This window comes from Calliopsis andreniformis, chromosome 5, assembly GCF_051401765.1.
Source record: "Calliopsis andreniformis isolate RMS-2024a chromosome 5, iyCalAndr_principal, whole genome shotgun sequence".
In the NCBI taxonomy this organism is placed as follows: domain Eukaryota; kingdom Metazoa; phylum Arthropoda; class Insecta; order Hymenoptera; family Andrenidae; genus Calliopsis; species Calliopsis andreniformis.
Window position 1 is genome coordinate 13,034,080 of NC_135066.1, and position 22,746 is coordinate 13,056,825.

Sequence of the window (22,746 nt, forward strand, 5' to 3'; positions counted from 1 at the left end):
AAAAAGGCCTGTCTCCCACGCCACGCGTGCCCTCCGCCTCGCGACACGCCAGCTCGCCCCCATTCGCTGGGATTTAACCACCGACGCGACTTCCCTCGCGCTGCCGACATTTTCAATGGGCTATTATTAATTTTCTCTATGCTAATTTTCGGAGCGCGATCGGTTAGAAAATATGTATGTCGCTCTCGATTTTCTGAGGGAGAAGCTCTGCTGGTAATGTAACCTGTGATTGGCTCCACGTGACTCTTCCGGTACTGGGATTGGTGGAAGTGGCAATTTGTTCGTGTTGAGAGTGAAAGATGTCTATTCGATTTTTTGGGAGGTGGGTTATTGTTTTCTGAATTTACTGGGCTTGGGTTTTGAATGTTTGAGGGTTGTGTGAAATGGGGTAAAGGTAGCTAATATGGCCTAGTAAAAGATAGATTGCTGTAAATTGAAAGGTAATTGATATTTTTGTATCTAATTTGTCTCAAAGTAAAGAGAAATTGTTTGTGCTTCATATAGAATAAACTGAAACGTAAAAAGTTAGAAGTTTCTAACTGAAATTTAGAAAGCATAAGATATGTATAAATGAGGTCTAAGAAAGGTGTAACGACAATGGCTTACCTAAGAAATATTGACTAATTTATGTATATACAGGGTGAGTCACGCAATTGTATCGCCAGAATTTTCTCGTAAACTATTTGTTGTGTGAAAAAGTGCTTCAAACGAAGGTTGTTTAATGCCGAAACTATGTTCCTCTTTAGTAAGCTCCTTTTTCTTCACCTGAAGAAAATTCAGGTGATATATTTGCGTGACGCACCCTTTAGAAGCTTGTAAAGTCGTTTTTACATGCTTCGTTATTATTTATTGTTATATGAATTTTTTTGACAAATTTTTTTATTAGAAATATATTTATATAACTAATTCAGTAAAAAGGCGATCAATTTTAGTGCTTAGTTCACGAGACGTTACAAGTGGCCATATTAGGAACATGGACCTTGTTCGGTACCTTTACCCTACATGGGAATCTATCGATTAAGCAGCTTCATGGTTGATAAGAACAGTTGCTACCGATGTTACTATGTTCCTATGCTGTTTGGAGCAATGTTGCACGAAGGACGCACCAATGGCTTCTAATCCATTAGCTGCTGTTTTCGCTACAACTCCTTTTCAGGTTACTTAGGACGCCAATTCTATTCTAGTCCTTCGCAACTTTCGCTAAATGAACGGTTGCAGAATATATATCTTTAAGTAACTGTAAAAAGACGCAAATCACATTTTCAAGAAATCTGAGATTATACCTTAATCGAAGTCTTCGAGATAGAATTCGTATTTTCAGAGGAAAGAGATTGGATTAAAAGAACTCTTCCTCGAAGAAAACGAAAATATAAAAAGGCGGAGCTTCATAATACTGAGATTCAGAACTTTGAAAATCTGGGTTTCGAAAATAAAAATTTGGAAGCTGTACCGTCTTGCTTCAACAGCACAGATATCAAATATAAGGCAAAACGACATAAATTATATTTCTAAGAAATTAAACTTATAACTGAATTAAAATCTAGAAGATTGAATTCAAAGAATTTCTCCTTCTGTAAAAAAACAGAAATTTAAACAAAAATGACTCGAGATTATAAGATTGAGATTCAAAACTTTGAACATTAATATCTCAAAAATAGAAATACATATGTGATGTAAATCGTTTCGTCTTATAATCACAGATATGCAGATGGCTGTAAGGCAAAGCTACATAAATCATATTCTTCACAAACGTGAGTTCATACCTTAATTGAAGCAAACAAGACAGAATTTATCTTTTCATCAAAAGGAGATGGAATGAAAAGAACTTTTCCTTTAAGAAAACGCGAATATAAAAAGACAACTTCGTAACATAGAATTGAGATTCAAAACTTTGAACATCAATATCTCAAAAATAGATACATGTGACTTACGTAGTTTTGCTTTATGACTACAGATATATGTACAGATAACTACAGATATATAATAAGATATATATATATACAGTCATTTTTTATTTTGACTATGAATAGTATTTCGTTTTGTAGAATATTTTCAAAGTCTCATATTTTGTTTCGAACAGAAATATCTTAACGACAGTTACATGTGTATTCTTGGGCAAAACAGAAAAGCAGAAGCTAGTTGATGGAATTCGCAATGACAATTTAATGGACCACATTTTATCGAATGATGGGACGACTTTCCACACCTGTGGCAAAGTCAATCGATATAACTGTCACATCTGGCCTGATGGAAAAGGAACGAGATCCAGTGAATAGCGCAACAGGCTTATCCAAATCAAATCGAGACTTTCAGTGGTATATAATCTTTTAATTTCATTCTTGCATGAATTACTATACTAATTTGCTTCAACTCTTTTGAGATTAATTTCTTTGGAATAGTTTTCTGAACAGTGTTTTTCAGAACTTTTCAATAAAAGATTGAATAAAATAACATGTAAATTGTAATTATGTGGTATCAAGAGGGATATACAATATAATGACCTTTTTTTTAATTTGCTTTTTTATAGAATCAAAAGGGTCCTTTTAAGTTCTCTATTTTTGGAATTCATACAACTTTTGCTTAAAACATTTTGTCACGTACCAAACCATTAACAAGTAATTTACAAACTCGTGAAGTCATGTGACTCATCGTCAATAATTTAAACAACATTCATTATTTTAAATTACCATTTGAAACAATGAAATATTCAGAAAATTAATCATTTCAAAATAAATTTTTTATCAAACATGATTTTAATTCATTTTAATTAATTTTCACAGATGTGTGTAAACTTCCTATTTCCACTTTCCCATTTATTACCAAAGTGTATATTTTTGATTACTATTTGAAATAAAAAAAGCCTCAATCCCTTAATAGAAGCAAAAATCCATCACAGAAAGACGAAATTAAACAGTGAAATCCCCTTTTTACAAAATATCTCAAAAATTCGATTTCGCGCGAAGAGAAGGGAATCGTTCGAACGAAATAATCGCGAATAGGAGTCATGATGGCCCAGAGAGAAAGATATACCGATGACGCTTCAAAAGCTCGTACTTAGGACTGATTGTTCCTCCGGTGATTGCATCCTTTTCGCTATCGTTCATCTCTTGCTTCGATCGCTGCTCCCCTCTACCCTTCGCCCCCTTTTCGTATTACAAACGCTCGATAACTGATATTTCGGGAGTATTTGTAACGTTCCGCGATTGAAAAACAGTGGCCCAGTTGGGTCAGTCGTTTTCAGGAGCAGCGGCTTAAGCAGGTCAATGACGAAGCGCGGCATGCAAATGTCAAATGACAATGTACTCAAGATTTCGAGGAAGAATATTTTAGAGACAGACACACCATTATGATTACTGATTTTAATTTCCTCTTTGCGGGGAAAAGTAGAGTACGATAGGGAAAAATGTGTGACCTGATTACCACTGATACATTTTTTGACCACGCTTTTACAAATTTGTTTTGAGGGACTAAAAGGAGAATTTTTTTATATTTGTATTATCAGTTCACTCTACTCTACTTTGCATTTCGTGGAATTTGGCTTCAAGATTCAGATGAATTTATAATTGTTGAGTATAGAAAGTGATGGTGCAAGAAATTTAGGGGTTTCTAATAAAATAATAAGAAAAAGAATTTTTTGCGATCGTGTTGAAGATATTTAAATTTAAGAAAAATTGAAGTTAGACGTGTATCATTATCTTTGGAAGGATTAATCGTAATTCTTATTACTTTAAAATAGTAAAATTCTTTCATAAAATTTGTTTCCTCTAGTGTTTAAAAAATATCTGTATTTTATACAAGAAATATAGTCCTGAAATTCTCGAATTAACAAGGAAGTAATGAGAACTGTTTTCTAGTGTTTGCTTTCGCCATACATAAGCTACAGAATTCTCAGATTAAGCTCTACGTTATTAAATTGTATAATTTTCATCCTCTTATATATTAGGATTGTGGAATTCTCATTTCTGCAGGGTGTCCCTGGAATGCTACATCTCTTGGCAGTATTAGTCAAAAAAGTCGCACAGTTGGGTCTCTAGAGATGCCTTTTTTGCAGTTATTAAGCTTTTTAGGTAAGCCATATCTTCGCTTGCTTCACTGATATTAGTAAATACTAAATAACAACAGTGTTTATAACGCAATAATTGTTCTTCTTGTACAGAATAGTATTTTCTGGAATTTTTTATCTTGTTAACTGAATATACCCACAAAACCAGCAATTAAAATTATTTAATTAATTCTCTACGTAAATCACTCCATTAGAGAAAAATGAAACAATTTTCGTGTAAGGAATTGTTGTATTTTTAATTTCAATATTTGAATTCCTTAACTCCAAAAACAGTATAAATTCAAAATTTTAATTCATACGTTTACATATTTTTAAAATACAAAATAATTTGTACTACCTTTACTATTCCTTACAAATAATCTGTTTGATACTCGTACAATATCAAAAATTAATATCAATAAATCAATTTAAATACTGCAGAATTTATAAATCCCAGGAAATACGAAACCCTTCATTTAAAAAAGACAATAAACTGGCATTCTATCTTTTAGCTATCGAACAAGCGAATCATTGAAATATAAAGTTACCTATAACACGTGAGCAAGATTAAAAAAGATAATTAATTGGACCCAGTTCTACATTAGTGTGTGCACACACACACATACATACACAAATAGTTAGCTTTAATTTAACTAAAATAACCTATTCTGGCAACTTTTATTATTAGAAAAAATATCAGTAATTGTTATTTTCAATAATACTATGTACATTCATAACTCGAGATTCGATTTTTTGTGGGTTAACACACCAATGCAGATCAGGGTCCAATTATACCAAAATTGATCACTATTGGATATCTCTACATCCTCAACTCGCCACTAAAATTATGCTGAGATATTTCAAAACGCCCTGTACATCGAACGTTCGTCAAAAACCGAAGTGCATACTCCAAAAGGACAAGAATAGCCAAACTCGTTGAGTTGGCGAAATTTTTTCCAAACCACTCCAAATTTTTCTCGCCACTCGTGAGTTTATTATTGGAGCAAGCTTCGAGCACTTGGCCAGCCCCAATCCCTTACAGCTTTCATTTACCGACATTATCGCCCGCCAATCGAAAGTCACCCTCGAGATGTCGAGGAATCACTGGCACAGAGAATCCCAGTAAATCACTGGTCTTCGAATATATTGTAAAGCCCCCGATGGCCGTCGGTTGATCCTTGAATATTCGTTATCGTTTCGACAGGAGCCAGGCTCGCGCTCCAGGGACGACCGAACGTTTCTGGAGTGGTGTGCACTCGAGTATAATTAGATGTCCCAGTTTACACGGCATCTCATTATGGAATCCATTCTGCCAGCCACAAAAGCTACGATACGTGCTTACATCGACCGCCTTCCGTTCCCCACCCACTCGATAATAAGCTCGCCGCCTTATCGAAATTAACCATCTGCCTTGGCCGCTGCTACTCGCAACTGGCACCGTCTAAGCTCGCGAGCGAATTCGAACAAGACGCTGGCATCCCTTTTTTCCCCTCTCTTTGTCTTTGATCGTTCTCCCAAGGGCCAAGAATTTCACTTGAACGGAAGTGAACTCTCGGTCGAGGGTAACGATATCTGTTGGCCTTCTGTTTGGATTGGCTTCACTTCAGGAGCCTGTGTACACAGGATGTTTGGGAAAGTGTTTAACGTTCATTAAGTTGGGAGAAAAATGGTCAATTGAGGGAAGCTGAAGAATCTTGTTTGAGAAGGTGGAAGCGATTCTTGGGTGGACTTGTGTGAAGCTGGGTCTACATTACATGTTACGTAACACCCATAACTTATTAAAGGTGGGTCTACACTACATATTATATAACACAGTTATAACAAAGTTATATAGCATGTAGTGTAAGTTATTAGGTTGACCAGTATTTCGATAATTTTAATTTGAAGTATATCGAGCGCAATTTATGATTGATAGAGAAAGATGGTTTCTATGTTAAGCTACGGTCCTTTTTACAAAAAATCGAAACAATTTTGCAGTAAATCTCATGTTTTCCGACGTTTTGATCTAGTTTGAGACCATTTTCAAGGAAAAAATTTTACAAAATTTATGCGTATAGAAAAGAGAAAACACACAATATTTAATTGTTTTTCTGAACCCTTATTTTTAGTGAGAAATTCTTTTTATGTCCTCGCTTTTTTTAAATATGAGTTCAACATTCTAGATCTTAATTAAGGCATTAACTCGACATTTTTGAAAATGTGTGATTTATGTGAATTTTACGATTTTTTTTATATATTTAAGTATACATCCCATAAATGCATAAATATCTGTAGTTTAGATACCAGCATCGCAAGAGAAGCAATGTATAAAATTAACATTGTTTTCTTTATACGAAACAATTTGGAAGTTAAATTGTTTTTTGAAGTTATGACTTTTAAGTAAGAAACAACTAAGTAGAAAATCCCTATCATGCACGAGCAGGCTATTTCTGAGAAATTTACAAAAACAGTGGTGGATGTAACGTAATAATTAATTGTTTAAGCATTGAGCATAAAGAACAAAGAAGGTTAAGTTCTAAAAAACTGGAAACTGGATACAGTTCCAATGAAATTATTTCGCTTTACAAAGAAAAAGAATTTTATTCGATTTGGTAAGCGTTTCAAGCTACTTAAATCTTCTATCTCATCTTTTCTGGAACTCTTATTCTTATTTCTGACATTTCATTGTTTTATTAAAAAATATGAGAAAACCAAAACTGCAAATTAGAAATTGTATCCATCTCAGGTAAAATTGTTCCACATGTTCAAAGAAGAATTTTGTATTAATTTTGTAAGTACATCATTTGTAGTTTTATTATTTTCATTGGTTTCTTATTTTAACTTTTTATAATATTCATGCTATTTTAAAGAAAAGCTTTTCATTTAATTTAGTTAATTTGATATGCTCTATCGCTCTTTAAGTCCACAATATTATTTTTTAAGATTTTTCTTTCTTCTTATTTCTATCATTCTATCGATTTTATTTAAAAATATAAGAAAGCAAAGCCCTGAAATGGAACGTTGGATCCGATTTAGACAAGGTTATGTTGCTTTCCAACACTTTTGATTCTGTCTTGAGGATACCACAACGTCCTCTGAACTCAAAATCCTATTTTTCAAGGTTTCTTACTTCTATCTTGGCTACCTTATATTTTTATGTAAAAATTACACTGAAGTACTGAAAGCTACTATTTTTCTCAATATTGTTAATACAAATTGAAGAAATGGTACAAATGCATTACAAAATCAAGCTTTTCGACTTTTCACTATTATTTAACAAAGAACGGACCTGACAGTCACGTACGAGCAAAAAGCAGCGGTGTAATTAGTAGTTCACACTTGACCCATTAAAAAAGGTGTCCAACCGCCTGCTACGAGAACCATTGTACGCCAGGGTCATCAAAATAATCAGCTGCAATCACTGGCATTCAGCGCTCGACTAAATTCGATTCACCAATTGTTCGCTAATTCCAATTACCATCATTTATAACTTAAAGGAATTATTACTCGTTGATACGAAACTCGACTTAACAACCCGCGCAAGTTCAGTAATCCGAATTATGAACAGAATATTCAGATTCAAGGTCGTGATTAAATCACACTCAAAAACCGTCAAATCTCCCTAAAATGGTCCACAGACAATTAATATTTTCCAATAATAAATATTGTGAATCCTAATAACAATAAATTATTCTAGTTAAAATGATAATTCTGCGGTTAAAAATCAAAACAAGTAACATTTTCAAGAACTCAGAATTTACACCTCAACCGAAATCCACAAGGTACAATTAGCATTTTCAAAAATAGAAGATTGGAATAAAGAAACTTTTAAAAAAGAAGAGTCCTAATAAAACACAAGTGAGTACCAATATCTCGAAAATAGAAATATGTGACTTATACTATCTTGCCTTAGAATTACATATTTATTTTTTATCGATGATCTATTACTCTCTATCGCACCGTGTCAAGGGAGACCTTGCTCAGCCACTGGACGTTTGCAAATATTAATTACCCTGCAGGTTTGGAATTACCGCTGAAAGAGCAGTCGCCAAGAAGGATCAAAATTGTGAAGAAGAAAAGGCGAGTAGAGAAAGGGGGAAGAAAAAAAGAAAAGAAGAAGAGTGGTTCTACGCCAGTAGGACAAGGGTCGAGCCCGATATAGGTCGACCCCTGGAATTCTCTTTTGCGGAAGAATTTCAATGCTTCCGTGCGTTTTTTCCTCACTCGGGGGATAGCCAAATTGGGCTCACCTCCTTAAGTAGCTCAAGGTTCGCGATTAAGACTGCGGCACCGTCGGTCTAGTAAACCGTTTTCGCCAAACGAGGATTTATTTTGACTTGTTGCCGACCCCGAGCAACTTTTGTTCCCTACCTGCGGTTCCCAAAGATCCCAGCGTAAACAGCTCGAAACTGAACTTGCTGGCGAAGGAGAAAAAACTGGGAATGAAAAAACAGTCGAGTACCTCGCTACTTGGCACAGACCGCGGGGGGCACAGGGTGAGTCACCTGACTCTGGAATCTCAAATATCCTGGGCTGGCTTTTGATAGCACGCGGAGAAGCCAGAAAAATGTGTACGATTTTCTGGAGGAATGGGCGTGTCATCTGGTGTCTTTTTTCTTACTCAGCGTTTCAAGATCATTCATCCAGGCCCAGAGTTACGTGTTACGTAAACGTAACTCGCTATTTTTTTAGTGAATCTATGTTACTGAATACTGTTTCGTTATGTCACTGTTGTGAAAGGGGATCACAAAGATTAGTTTAACATTTTTTTCGTTACTATTTCTCCTTTCTGATTTCGACTCTACAGTGTTTGGAAATTGAAACTATTCAAGTGTGTATAATATAACACTAGTGTTCACTATTTTTTTTGTAAGTCATAGACTTGTTTTTGTGGATTTTTCTATTCGATGAGAATCTATGCATTGTTTATTATTATAAAATCTTTTTTTACCTCAGCAAAATAATGTATAGTATGCATGATGCATAGAACGTATACATTTACGTCTTTTAGTAACGTTGCCTTTAGGCAACTTTGAGCCATAATGGGTTAACTCCCCTTGCTAATTGAAACCTGCAAGGGGGTTCCTGTGTTTACATTAACCCCTTCATAGACACTAGCGTGTTCTAGAGGGATATTGATTTTAGAGAATTAAGATAACAATTGTTACCTTATCAGTTGGACCCTCTTGTTGGACATTACCTTGTAGGATTAATTTCGTTTAGTACAGTCAAAAGGGGTTTTGTTATGGCATTAGATATTATGTGTTAATACGTTCCCATAAATAAGTTTAATTTTGTAGTGATTCATTAAAATATTTGTAAGTTTAACCGTTAAATAATTTAGTAACCATATCATTAACGAAGTTATCGTGCATTCTGAAGCTTTACAAATTTGCAAAGTGTATTTAGAGTTTTATAACTAGTAATTTATTCATGCGAGTAAATTTTATGTGCTTCAACACATGTGCGAACTTTGTAACTTTAATTTATGGGTAATTAAACTTGTGCCACGATTTGGAGCTTCAAATCTCTATTTTAGTGAAAGTCTCCTGAAATGGATTATCCATCAATAAATCTTTCAAAAAATGAATATAAAACATTGGTGACAATTTAAAGAGACCTTCATTAAAATAAAGATATGAATATTTTAATCAGTTTCTATTCACTATGCAGGGGACAGGTTTTCTTTAAAAAATTTGTTATTAATTCTTTTTGAAAAAATTGCGTGCTCTCTTTTTATCCTCTTTGTATTCATACATAATGAACATAAATAGAAAATCTGAAACTCCTACTAATGATACAAATTTCAATTACAAATAATTTACTTTTATTTACAACAAAAATTTCTGCCATTATTGCAAGCTTCAAATTTTCTCCGATATTTATATTCATTGCACCTAACAAAAGTATGAACAAGAAACGGTTAAAAAGAAAGATTTCCTTTAAAAAGAGTATTCAGCTTTTTATTTTGATCGTACCCTGCACACTCCATTGAACGAAACTTTTTCTGCTCAGAAATAAGAGGAAAATCTGCAAGAAATTCAATGTTAGGTGATGCGGTCTGGGTAACCAAAAATTTCCAGAGTTTCCATCGCAAATAGTTTCAACGGGAGAGTTTTATTCTCCGCGCAGAGTCGCGAGCGCGGAACAGGCTCCTTGAAAATATAATTTTCTCCTTCAGAGGCTGAGTGAGTTGGATTAATTTCCCCGCGTTTCTTCTCCTCGTTCGTCAACGAGAGAACGGGACTCGCAGAACCCAAGCGTGAATAAGCACGTTTAAAAGAGGGTCCTTCGAAGCGACAAATTAATTCAGATACATGGTACAAGTACGAGCTAAAGACACGGGGATGAAAGACTGTCGATAATTTGGAAAATAATTGTTTAAATAATTCTTAAGAAAATTTAATCGGTAACTATGCTGAGGCTGGCAGATAATAGCGAACAGAAGATTGAAGTATTGGAAACGTGAGGTAGACCTCAGTATGTTCAGTGATTAAATTCATTTACCCTCTTCAGGTATATCGACACATGTAAGTACCTACACTAATACCTAAATACTCGAAGTCAGTCACTCCATGTTTGGAAGGCAAATAGTGAGTAAGTGAAGCACAGAGATTTACAAATTAGTTCACGAAAGACTATTATTATATATATGTAGATTCACTTGTTCAGATTCTAGAGATATTTGACTTTTTACAAACAAAGCTTAGAAATCAAAATTATACCAGTGAAATTCAAGTATCCTTAACAAAAATATAATAAAAACATAGTAATTTCTGACATCGAAATAGAATAATTCATATGACCCAGAAATTAGATACACAGTAAAATTGAAACAAAAATTGTAAACCTTTTCTTTCCCAAATTAGATAACGACTACAGTGAGATATTTATATTCTGAACACTTTGCGTGTCGAGTATGTGTTTCACGAAAATATTCTAACATTCCCAAAACATTCAAGTTTTCCATTCGTTACTATTTCTTAGCAGTGGCAAATAAAAAAACCCAAATTTCTTAAGATTCTCATTTCGGTTGATATATAGGCGCATGGCTAGGTGGAGAAAAAACACGTTGAAAAACTACAACAATTTCATTCCTGGAGGAGCGAAAAATCGTTTGAAAATTGCTCAACGCTCCATCCACAAACTTTATCCTAAAAGGAAAATGTAATTTTCCTGTCGAAGCCCACCTACAAGCGACCTTGAGATCTGGAGGAATACAACTGATAAAAATAAATTGAATAGTGTATCGGGTTGCCCCCTTTCAGCCACGTAACATTCAGCTGAACCAATTTTCGCCAGCATCGCTAACTTCGAAGTTATCCAAATGGTTCCAGCTACGCGCCTCACCCTGTATATCTTCCGCGGAAACTGCTCTCGCGTATTAAACGCGCGAATACACGGGATATTGATGGGAGGGAATGCTGGAATAAGAACTGAATATTAACAAGGAGAGTTCACAAGCATGGAAATCGCTTTCGAGATAAAACTGGATATAATTTATAGTATACACATAGCGTATCAAGAGTCTCATACGGTTCGTTAAAATGAGCTTTTATTCTGGAGAAATTTCACTTTAAAGTTTTATTAGAAATATAGGCAACGTTTTGCATCAACACTATGGTTATAACATTACGTACATACAGGGTGTTTCATAATTCATGGTACAGATTAGGTTAGGTAGATTCTACGGCTGGAACTTTGATGAAAAATAAAAAATAACGAAGTTGCGTGGGAGGCTTCGTTTTCGAGAAAATTAAATTGAAACATCAGTCGAGTACAAGCGTACTTAATAAATAACCGATGTCACGAATTTTACCACAGATTTAAAAACTTAATTAAGAGATTACAGTTTTGCGTATGAGAAAACGGAGAACATTTTAAACAATATCTCGCCTGAAAGTATGATAGTAAACTAAATTCAACGAAAAATACACTGTTTATTTTATTACCCTGTGTTTAACGCATTCTTCAACCGTATTATGATAATAAACAAACCCTGACACTGTACCATCTATTCTCTAGATGCTGAAAATATCGAAATGATATCTATTTGTATTTGACCTATCGAATTTTTCCAAAAGTTGTACGTTTTTTGCTTATATTTTCCAAAATTATTAAAAATTAAAAAAATCAATCGTCAATGCCTAGAGAATATACTCTAGTTCCAAGCATTTTTTGAATTTTTGTTTCAGGTAATCCCATTTGGCAGGAATCCTGCACACACAGTTCACCTTAAAGCAATGCCATTAAAAACCTAAATAAGTAGCATTTAAAACAAAATTAACTGTTTTTTCTTAATAATTCATACCACTGTAAAATAACCCACAAAAACTTATGTCAATCGAATGTATACTTTTTCTCTACTCTTGTTTTAAAATACGAGTAATTTTTGACCGCGTCAAAGTGTCCTAACCCCTAACCCCTTAAAGTGAAATTTCTCAAGAACAAAAACCCATTACAACGAACGCTGCGAGGATTTTATTATACTGTGTATACTAGAAATTATACCCAGCCTTATTCTAAAAGCGACACCCACGGTCGTGGGCTCTCCTTCTAAGACCCGCGAGGGGATGCGCGTTCCCTGAGAAACCGACGATTTGTAATGTCAATGGTCGAAGGTCACATGTAGAATCCATGAGAGGAATAAGAGCTGAAATTCAACGGGACGAATTTAGACTGCGGCCTTCGGCTCGGATTCATCTCAATGTAACCGTACAAGTTCGATCAGACCGACACGCTCGATTCTTCGAACCATTATTTTAATCGCGTTTTCGATACCGTCAAACGCCACATTGATTGATCGCGTTCACTTTCAACCTTTAATCGAATACGCGACCATTGGATTTACGAGGATTCATTTATTCTGGGACAATGTTTGCAACGTGTGAAAGCTGGCTCGATCCGATTTACGAGTTCTATATCACGTTTTAGAAGGGGTCTCTTTGAAATTTCGCGTCGCCTGTTGGCTTTATCCATATTGCCCTTTTTGCAGCTGCCTTTTGAAGTTCTGGTAAAAATTAAACCCGCGGCGGGTGAGTTTCTCTGGCGAAGAAATATCGGTTTTTTTGTGGGATTGTTACGTTTTGATTGATGGATTCAGGGTTTTTACGATTCCATTCGGTTGGTACTGAAATTGTTTGCGATGTTTGAAATTGATAAATAGGTACAGTCGTTTAGAAATGTTTGGATATAGTGATTGTCATTAATTTTTCGACGCTGGCATAATTTGAACTTCTATATGCTCTATATTCTGAATGAATTTAAGATGAGCAAAAGAATTACTCTGTGTTATAGTGCAATTGTATAGATTATAATTTAATGTTTGCTGTAATGAATTTCTGTCTGTTGATTTTGTATTCTGTATTGTTGTACTTTTAGGAATACCATGTAAGAAATGCCTATTATCCTCATTACTTGAGAATTATAAATAATTTACCTCACCTACTTACGAACCAATCAAATATGTATTCTTTTATCAATTACAGTCTTATAAAAATTAAACAATTCTAAATACAAAAAAAAAGAAGACAAAATGAAGAATTTTTCCACTATACTTAACTCTTCTAATACTTAAAATATTCTGAAATATGATTTTCTTAGAGTAAGTAGATTTCCTGAATTAATTGTAGACATGCCTGTTCAGTATATTCAATTATTTTTTATGATAGCATTACAATAACCAGCATACACTAGTTTAATATCAAAGGTGCACTGCCTAAAAGGTAATTATGTGATTTTCTCAGAAAAGAGTATAAATTATATCTCAAGCCTATTTTCCGCTAAACCCTCGTTTCAATTCGCGATGAAAGCAATTCGTTTCGCGTGCAAAAGGCTACGAAGGAAAATCGGAGGAGCTGCCCTGTGGAAAATAACTCTCGCGATAAAGGCGACGTAAGAAAAACGAGCACCGTTGCAGGAAAACAAGTTTCGTAACGGGGAGCGCATATTTCGCGGCTCGTTTCCGAAATTTCTTTGGTGGTCTGGTGAGCATCAAGGTCTCGAGCGTAAACAATTCGATCAGGTCATCAGATTCGGTGAGAAATGAATGTTCCTCTATCAATTCTCTGCTAGTATTGTTAGTATAGAGATTTTCCTCGTAAACTACGAGCTATGTATTTTATTTATCATAGATATTATAAAAGCGACATGAATTCCTCAATTTGTCAAGAATCCAAAAACTAATATGAAAAATTCTTAAGAACATCCATGTAAGATGCTGCCTCAGATAGAACAGAAGTACAGAAAAAATGTGTGATCTTTAAATTAGGTCACATTTTTATAAGAAATACTCTTTGAATAGATAATTGAAAGTAATTAAGCAGAAAATTGTCCCACTTTGATTATGACAAATTTTTCTTATGCTTGATTATTAACCCCGTCAAAATCCACAGCTGGGTTATGACCCCCGTTAAGGTGCACATCAATTCTCGGAATAATCTCCACAGTACCTCATTACGTGCACGCTAGGCAACTCTACTAATGTGCACATAGCAAAATATTGTTCTTTTTTCATACCCAATTATTTTGTCTTCGTTAGAAGAATTTACCAAGAAAGATTTCGAAGGATAATACATATAAGTTAGCACACAGTCCAGAGATATGCTAATTATTTAAGATAATTTTTATGCCATTTTTACAATAATATTAAAATAGTATGTATCTAGGCCCAGAGCCACAGTATATTAAATCACACTTCTGAAGTGTCAGTCTTTAAAAAGCTAGACTTAAGATAAATGTTCCAGTAGCCAACTATGTCTCAGTACCTAAACACTAACACTAATTTTATTTAATTTTAAGTTTAAAAAATAATGAAAATTAGTGACATTGTATTTAAGTCTTTTTTCGCTCAATTGAAATATTTACGTGATTTTGAGTCAATAACATTTCAAGTCACACAATTAAACATGGCGGATGAAGAAGAAGCTATCCGTACACAGAAACTGTTTCATATATCATACATTTTTACCTATAATAAATCTTGACCTGATTTCAAGATATAATAAAAATCTTTAAAGTCGTTTTTCTCAATCGAAGCTCATATGATTTATCCTCAATATGGCTCCTCGTTGCCTCGAACGCTTCAAATATAGTTATGGCACTACATTCAGCCACTGGGACGTCTTAATTCAAGTATTAGAACATGCCCTTTTAAGTTCTCCATTTACTGGAACACTTGACATCTTAAGTAATCGAGTATTGAAATCTTTGCCTTAATATATTCTGATTTTCGAGTCTAGATGCCCTCTTAACACTTAACTACCAGCTACACATTAATATATTTCACAAATACGATGTATTTTATAAGTTTCACAGTTTCTTCACATTTTTGAACATAATTTTGTTCAAAAATACTGTCTTTTACGAGAAGTACATTAACATTCCTCGAAAAAGTACAGCTTCCAAAATACACATAATTTTGCCGATCGTACACTTAAATTTTCCTCTGAAAGAGCCAAATAGTTAAGTGTTAAGCATTAAACCTGTATCATGGTCTACATTTATATGAAGATTCTGATCTATGTGTTGCAAAACGATTAGCACACCTCTGTACTCTGTACTCATGATTACTGGTAAACATTTACCTCTATCAATGGACGCAGGGGTCGGCATCGATGCGACGAGAGAGCGGATATCAGTGGCAGTGATACCGTAGACTCGAACGAGCCTTCTTATCGACTTCCTCCTCCTCCTCCTCCTCTTCTTCTTCCTCTTCTTCCTCGTCCTCCTCGTCTTCGTCTTCAGGACGAGGCACCGATCTAGTGGTCATCTCCGCCTCACCCACGGCCACGAGTTCATCCTTGTCATGCCCGATATCACCTACCCTCTCGAAAAATACATCAACGTTCTCTCGCGTATCTTTACATGTATCAATCGCAAAAGCAAACTTGCTACCGAATCTTTCAAGAGTAAATAAACCGGGATAATGCTAGATAAATACAAACGTTCGTGAAATTCGAGGGAAAGGTTTCTGGTTATACTATCCCTGGCAAAAAATTTCGATCGAACGCTGCAATACGATGTTAGTTAAAAATATCGTAGGTTTTTCAAATGCAAAATACTATTGAACCAAACTCATGTGATATTCCCATATGTTTTATATTCGTACCATTGTATTTTACATTTGGAGAATTACAATATTTTTAAATAACTTCATATCGTTGGATATGATAGGAAAGTTTTTGCTAGGATGTATGAATAATATACAGGGTGTCCTGTAATAAGTGGGCAATACTTCAGAGGGTGATTCAGTATCTAAAAATAATGAAACATGTTCATATAAACAGATGTTCTATCTGACCTTGTTTACGAGATATAGCAAGTTTTGTGTTCTCTCATTTAGTATCTGATTACCTTCACAGAAGATGCTTAAAATGAGTACCTTGCATTTCTACGCATGTTTGGAGATGCTTCGTCATTGATGTGACTGCACTTCCGATGCTCCTTGATGTTCCTCGAATTAGTTCTAACCTTCAAACCCTTGATCAATTTCGTATCAGAGTATTTCGACACTTTTAACAGGCTTTGCATACATTAGAAATTTCAAGTATCCTGGCATATCCCTTAAACAAGATCAAATAGGACATTTGTTTATAGGAACTTTATTCATTATTTTTAGGTTCTAAATCAGTCTCTGAAGTACTGCTCACTCATTACAAACACCCTGTATAGTGACATACGCAAAGGATTTAGAATTTGGAAATATTAAGGGAGAGACTCAAGTAACAGGTCCAACAAATCGATTTCAGACCGAAATTTTAAGTCGTTTCTGAAAGAAAACTCTCGTTTGCACTATTAACTTCATTAAAACGAAAACTTTAAACCTGTTTTTCTCAAAACTGCATTTTTAAAATTGGCGTGTAGTATACCTAAGGTATCATGTTATGAAAAAATAATCTAAAATCACTTTTATTTTAACGTTTTACTTGAGTCTCCCCCTTGCAAGGATTTCTTCGCCGATTTCGAGGACTCGTCGAAACTACAAAGACGCTATTCTGAATTGTTCAAGAACATTGTAGAAGTTTCCTACGTTTCAAGAGTTGCAGCTCAAGAGAATCGATTTGAGGTGATCGATGCCGCTTCGAGTTGAAATATTCTCTGACTATTGCATCTTTAAAATCGCTGAACTTCACGGCTGGAAAAGACTTCGATTTATGCTTATGTTACAATTGAGAAAGTTTCTAAAATGATACTGAGTTACATTGCAGAACTAATATCAAGAAAAACAAACACTTTGTCGCGTTGTTTGTCTGATTTTGGGCGTGGGAATAATTAAAGTGTCGGAATTTGACTTCTTGCGCATATCCAAGTAACTCGTGCAGGAAGTTCAAGACTGAAACTTCAATTATTTATGTCGTAAAATCGACATCTCGAATTACTGAATGATAAATGACTTTTGAATTTAAATTTGCTTACTTATCGACGCAATCAACAATTATGAATAAGTTATAAGTGTCATCGCGTTAAAAAGTGTTCAGCCATGATCAAAAGCGAAATTTTATTGGAAATTAAATTTTCGCTGATGATCATTAGCCTAATTTAAATTAGCCAAATGACTTCGAACAGACGAGTAGTTAAACCATGAGTTAAACTGTTCAATTTCGATTCGGTTGAACAATCAGTACAGAACAGTGGACATTTGGAATAAACTCGGACGTCAAACAGTGCTTTGCCGCGATAACAAAATTTCGCGTCCAATAAACGTTGATAATCATTAAAATTGATCGTGAAAGAAAACTCCTGAACGAAACGATAATTTGAATCCTTCATTTAAATACAGCTTTCTCCTTTTATTAATTTATCTAAATGAAATTTATAGACAGTAATTCACGAATTTGTTCGTGAGGGATTATTAAATTCACGTGTTTAAATGCTGAACATATTTTACCTTTTGTAGAGAATTGAATAAGAATTAATATCGCTAATATTACCAAAGAAAAAAAGTATGTTATAGTAATATCCACAATTAGCTAATGTTTTGAATATATATAAGAAAGTGAACAAATTTGTGAGGTACAGTAAGAAGGTGGGTTAATATGTTAATAATTATGTAAGTGTAAATAGGGATAAATAAAATAAAGGCAACAAATACTTTTTTAGTGGCTTGCAAATGAGTAATTCTATATAGAGTGTTCGATAACAAGTGTCAGAAATTTTAAATGGTGATTTTATATGTCAGAATAGAGCAAAAAGCAAAAATAACGAAATTGTGTTTGAGACTCCATTTCAAAAACGTTTAAAATTCACGTGAAATGCGTCTGCCTTGGGACTTCTACTGTCAGCGCGGCGTACAGCAGTCAAATCAGTAGAGTAAATCCTGAGTCAGACACATTTCACGCATATTTTAGGATTTCCTGAGTAATTAATAACTTGGACAGAAAATCAGAACTGCAATTTCGTTTATTTTCATTTTTTCTAGATTTTAGCGTGTAAAATTTCTGACACCTATTATCGAACAGCCTGTATAAACAATCGCTCATTTTCTGCAACAGTGACATAACTTAAAAAATAACTGTTTCTAAGTTATTAATGTAAAAAGAATCGGTTCCTGCGTGAAATTATATTCTTGTTTAGTTTCTCGGAAAAAGATGATTTTTGTGTTATATCATTGTCGCAGAAAATGAGCGAAATGTGTTCTAGTTATGGGAAAATATATAGAAAAAGAATGCATGGTATTCACCTGTATAGGTGGGAGAAAATTCAAGAGATAATTCTAGATGAGGAAAGAAGACAAAAATCAAGAACAACAAGATTACATTTAGTAAGTATAATTGCAGTGACACTACGTTTTTGAAAGTCTTATAATTAACACAAGAAGAGTCTATTGTTTTGTTATTCTTGATTTTTATCTTATTTGGATATCTAGAATCATCCCTTAAATTTTTCCCTAATTATCACGAATACCCTGTTATATACAGGCTGTTACAGAAACAGATGGCCCAACTTTGGTACCATATTTTACACCTCCTAAGAATGAGAAAAGGTCATATAAACCTAAGTCCTTAGACTCTTCGTTTTCAAGATATGAATACTTCTTTTTTAATCTCAACACTTTAGAATTACGAGCACTAATAACCTCTTTTCCTGATGTTGCTATCGAGATTGATTAATAGCATGCGGATATTCAGACATCTCATGGCACAAGGAAGCCATCTTCAGAAATTTCTTTAAGTCATTTATATTATATCTCGAAAACGAAGTGTTTTCTAACCTATATTTCTAACCTATATTTCTAACCTATATTATATGACATTCTTAGGAGGTGTAAAATATGATACCGAAATTTGGCCACCTATTTCTGTAACATTCTGTATATGCATATCTAGACGTTACTTTTATTCTGATCGGCCCAAATACAGACTTAATTGTCTCATGTACAAATTTATCGATAGACACGTTTCATAATCCCGAACCAGGGCGCCACGTTGGTGGATAACTGATAATGTTTTTTCACCCTTTCGATCCATCGAATCGACAGGGGTCGGGCGGTTCACGGATAAAAGGTGCAAAGACGGGGAGTCCCCGCAGCTGTTCGATGAAGAGCTGGAGTGGATAATTGATAATAACCGATCGACAGGTTCCGATATTTATGGAGCACTCTGCGAGCTGCACGCACTTCCTTCCTGTACTTTTAACGTTTACCATATCGTATCTATATCATCCATTTATCGCGTCTGTTTACGAAAACCTGCATTCGTTGATGGAATTCGAACGAAAGTCGAGGAAACAATTGCTATTCTATGCTCATACTCGCTTTATTTTGTATTTCCTACGTGCACTTTATTTCTCCGCTGTTTGTTTTATGAGGGCGTGGTTCTAAGCACCTACTTGCCACGAACTTCTGTTTTGGTACGAACAGCGAGCTTATAAAATATGGAAGCAAGCTTGCAAGAATAATTTGTGCGTTGACGTGTTTTTGTATTATCAAAGACGAAAGGAAGAGAACACGAGGAAATAGTTCCAAGAAATGAAAGGAAAGCGACGAATTTATAACGTCGAAATAGTGCACGCGGTGGTAAAACTATATAAACGCTTCAAAAAGAATTTAAATGGAAGACATAAATAATCTATCGAGAGGGTGCTTGAAATTCTGAAATCCAGGTCATGGTTTTTAAATATTTCAAATTGAAAATTTTCTGTGAAAATACGTGGGTACCGAATAGCAAATTGACATTTATACCTGGTAAAATGATAATCATCTATCTGTGGAAATGTATCATTAAACACTAAGTTAAAGGAAATACTATATTAACTGGATGTGGATGGTAATTAAATTAAAATTGAGAACACATGTTTTTGGAACTTCCAAGACTTCAAAATAATTTTTTTATATCTCGTGAAATTTGTTCTGTAGTCAAAATTCCGTGAAATTGGTCTCACGAATTCTCGAATGCAACATGCAATTAATAGCAATTAATTTCCTCGTCCCGAGCAGATCGCAGTGAAAGATTCAAACTCAACACTGCTTCTACAGTATTACCGTATTTTAATTCCGTTGCAGTGCGTAGCATTTGCATTTAAATCGTTCGCAGATTATATTCCATCTATAAACAAAAACTCATTTCATTTCGCGGCTAAGCACGTATCATTTGATCGTCGAGCAGCTCGTATCGATTTGTAATGGAGTTTCGTATTTCGTTACGTTCATATTGGACGTGAAATTTTCAGCGACCTCCACTGTTCCTGAAAGATTCGAATTCTATGCTACCAGGAATATTTTGATACCTTACAATTCGTGTGATAGAATTACAGTGTTAGGGAGGTTAATTGCATCCTTTTGGGGAAATGTTAGGTCACGTAACAGGTAACAAAAGACGAGAAGGTTCTGTAATTTAGGTTCAACGAGTTCCAAAGAGAACAAGAATTATGGAATTTACTCGTATATTAATAATCTATGTATGTACATAAATAGTTAGTCTATCTCTTTAATAATATAATAGCATGTAATACTGTATTAAAATATAATTTAATAATAAAATCACGTATAATATTATTGAATCAATTTCTTTAATATTTAATGTTATATGAATATTAAATATTATGTTCAATAAAATATATAATTTAAACATATTTATACTATTTGTAGATAACTAAAATCAAAGAAAAATAAATCTTGGATATTCGATCACTGAAATATTTTTCATTAAATTTATTAAAAGACTTATCCTCCAATCTTTCAATACTGCAAAAACAGTTTCAAACCGAAGATACATGTAGAGTTTTTCCTTTTTCCAACATCGACTGGAATTTCCCAAAAGACCTGTAATCACCCTCCTAACACCCTGCATAATAGAATAATCACTATAAATAGACTAATTGTCTGGTCTGCAGAGCAATCTGACTCCCAGCACGACAATGAATCCACTGCAGATAAATACTCTCCGTACCCCGTTCAGATTGTTACTATCAACTCGGCCCTATTGTTCGCCGCCATTGTTCCAGCAGAAGAACATTTTATTTTTTACTTTCAGCGTTCATCACGTATTCCGTGAAGTTCACCGTGACAAAGATGCAGTTCGCGCCAGAGCATCGTTAATAAGGACACCAGGGTAGCGCGCAGAGAACTGAATGCCTGCTGCCTCTCTGCACTCTGCGCTCTAGAGCACTCGAGAGGAGGCCAAGAGCCCTGAAAGGTATCACTGCTAATTTCTTTTAAAGAGAGACACGTCCTCGGTTCACCGAAGGAGAAACAGAGCCCTGCCTCTGACGTTGATAGCGTATATACTATCTCCAGACTCGTTGTTTACAATCTGGGTCTGGGTCTGGGTCTCCTGATCTGCTTCCTTCAGGCAGACCCTTCTGGCTCTTGGTCTACTTCTACTTCTACTGTTGGGAGCTTGGTAAGTTAGATCAAGGCGGTACACTACCCCGAAATTTAGTGACTTCGTAAATACAGCAGGTGTTCGCGTTCTCTGATAATAAGTATGTACTTTGGTGGCAGATCAAGCGCTCAGGAAAAGCTCAGAAACGATACTAGATTCTTTGAAACCCTATAGCAACACTGTCCAAGCGAGGGTTAGTAACTCTTGAGTCCTGTGAAGACTAAGAAAGTAAATGTGGCCAAATAAGACTCTACAATTTGGTGTTTCTTGGAAACATTTTGGAACATACAGCAAGAAGAGGCGGTGAAATATTCCTCGTTGCTTCTACAATTTAGACATAGCTTAAGAATTACTGACAAATCCCTGAACTCCTGCGTACTAGTGCGCATTCGATTATCAAAACAAGAAGACACGCTGATGTATCTGATATCAAGAAACGTGGTCCACTGGGAGGAGATTCTACCATATCTAGTCAGACACATCCTCCAAGTCGCCAACTTACCAAGTCCCAGCAGTACACGTTTTGATTACGATACTTGCAATCGTGTGTGCTCCCAAGAGTAAGAGTACCTACTCTTGGACGCGAGCAGAGCACAACCGAGAGCAACGCCAAGAGCAAATGCGTCATGAACCGTCAAACGGGGGGAAAGGTAGGGAAAAGGGAGGTTTGTCATAGTCTGAGTGTGGCTGTTGCCAGCGTTAAGAGGCCAACGTCTCCACGTTCACGGATCGCGACCACCAAGGGGCTGTTGCTCACGAAGGCGTGGCTCGCGTGCTCTTGATCGCTTTGCGCTTTAAAGTACCTGAGTACTTTATACACCACCGTAAGTATTTAGAGGCTCGGTGAAAACTGATTACATAAAACGTTTATACTTTAACAGAAGTCGGTCTACATATATGGAT

At 35.0% G+C, this 22,746-nt stretch overlaps 1 protein-coding gene across 2 annotated transcripts in view; it reads right to left on the bottom strand.

Annotated features, from left to right (window-relative positions):
* LOC143179091 (uncharacterized) overlaps nt 1-22,746 on the bottom strand; it is a 48,413-nt gene that overhangs the window by 19,364 nt on the left and 6,303 nt on the right. The window contains exon 3 of one of the 2 annotated variants that reach the window (XM_076378115.1): nt 15,607-15,841. In XM_076378115.1, coding sequence (XP_076234230.1) covers nt 15,607-15,634 — 28 coding nt within the window. In that variant the 5' untranslated portion in view covers nt 15,635-15,841. Of the gene's footprint in view, nt 1-15,606; nt 15,849-22,746 lie in introns of both variants that reach the window. The other variant, XM_076378116.1, reaches the window with a different exon arrangement.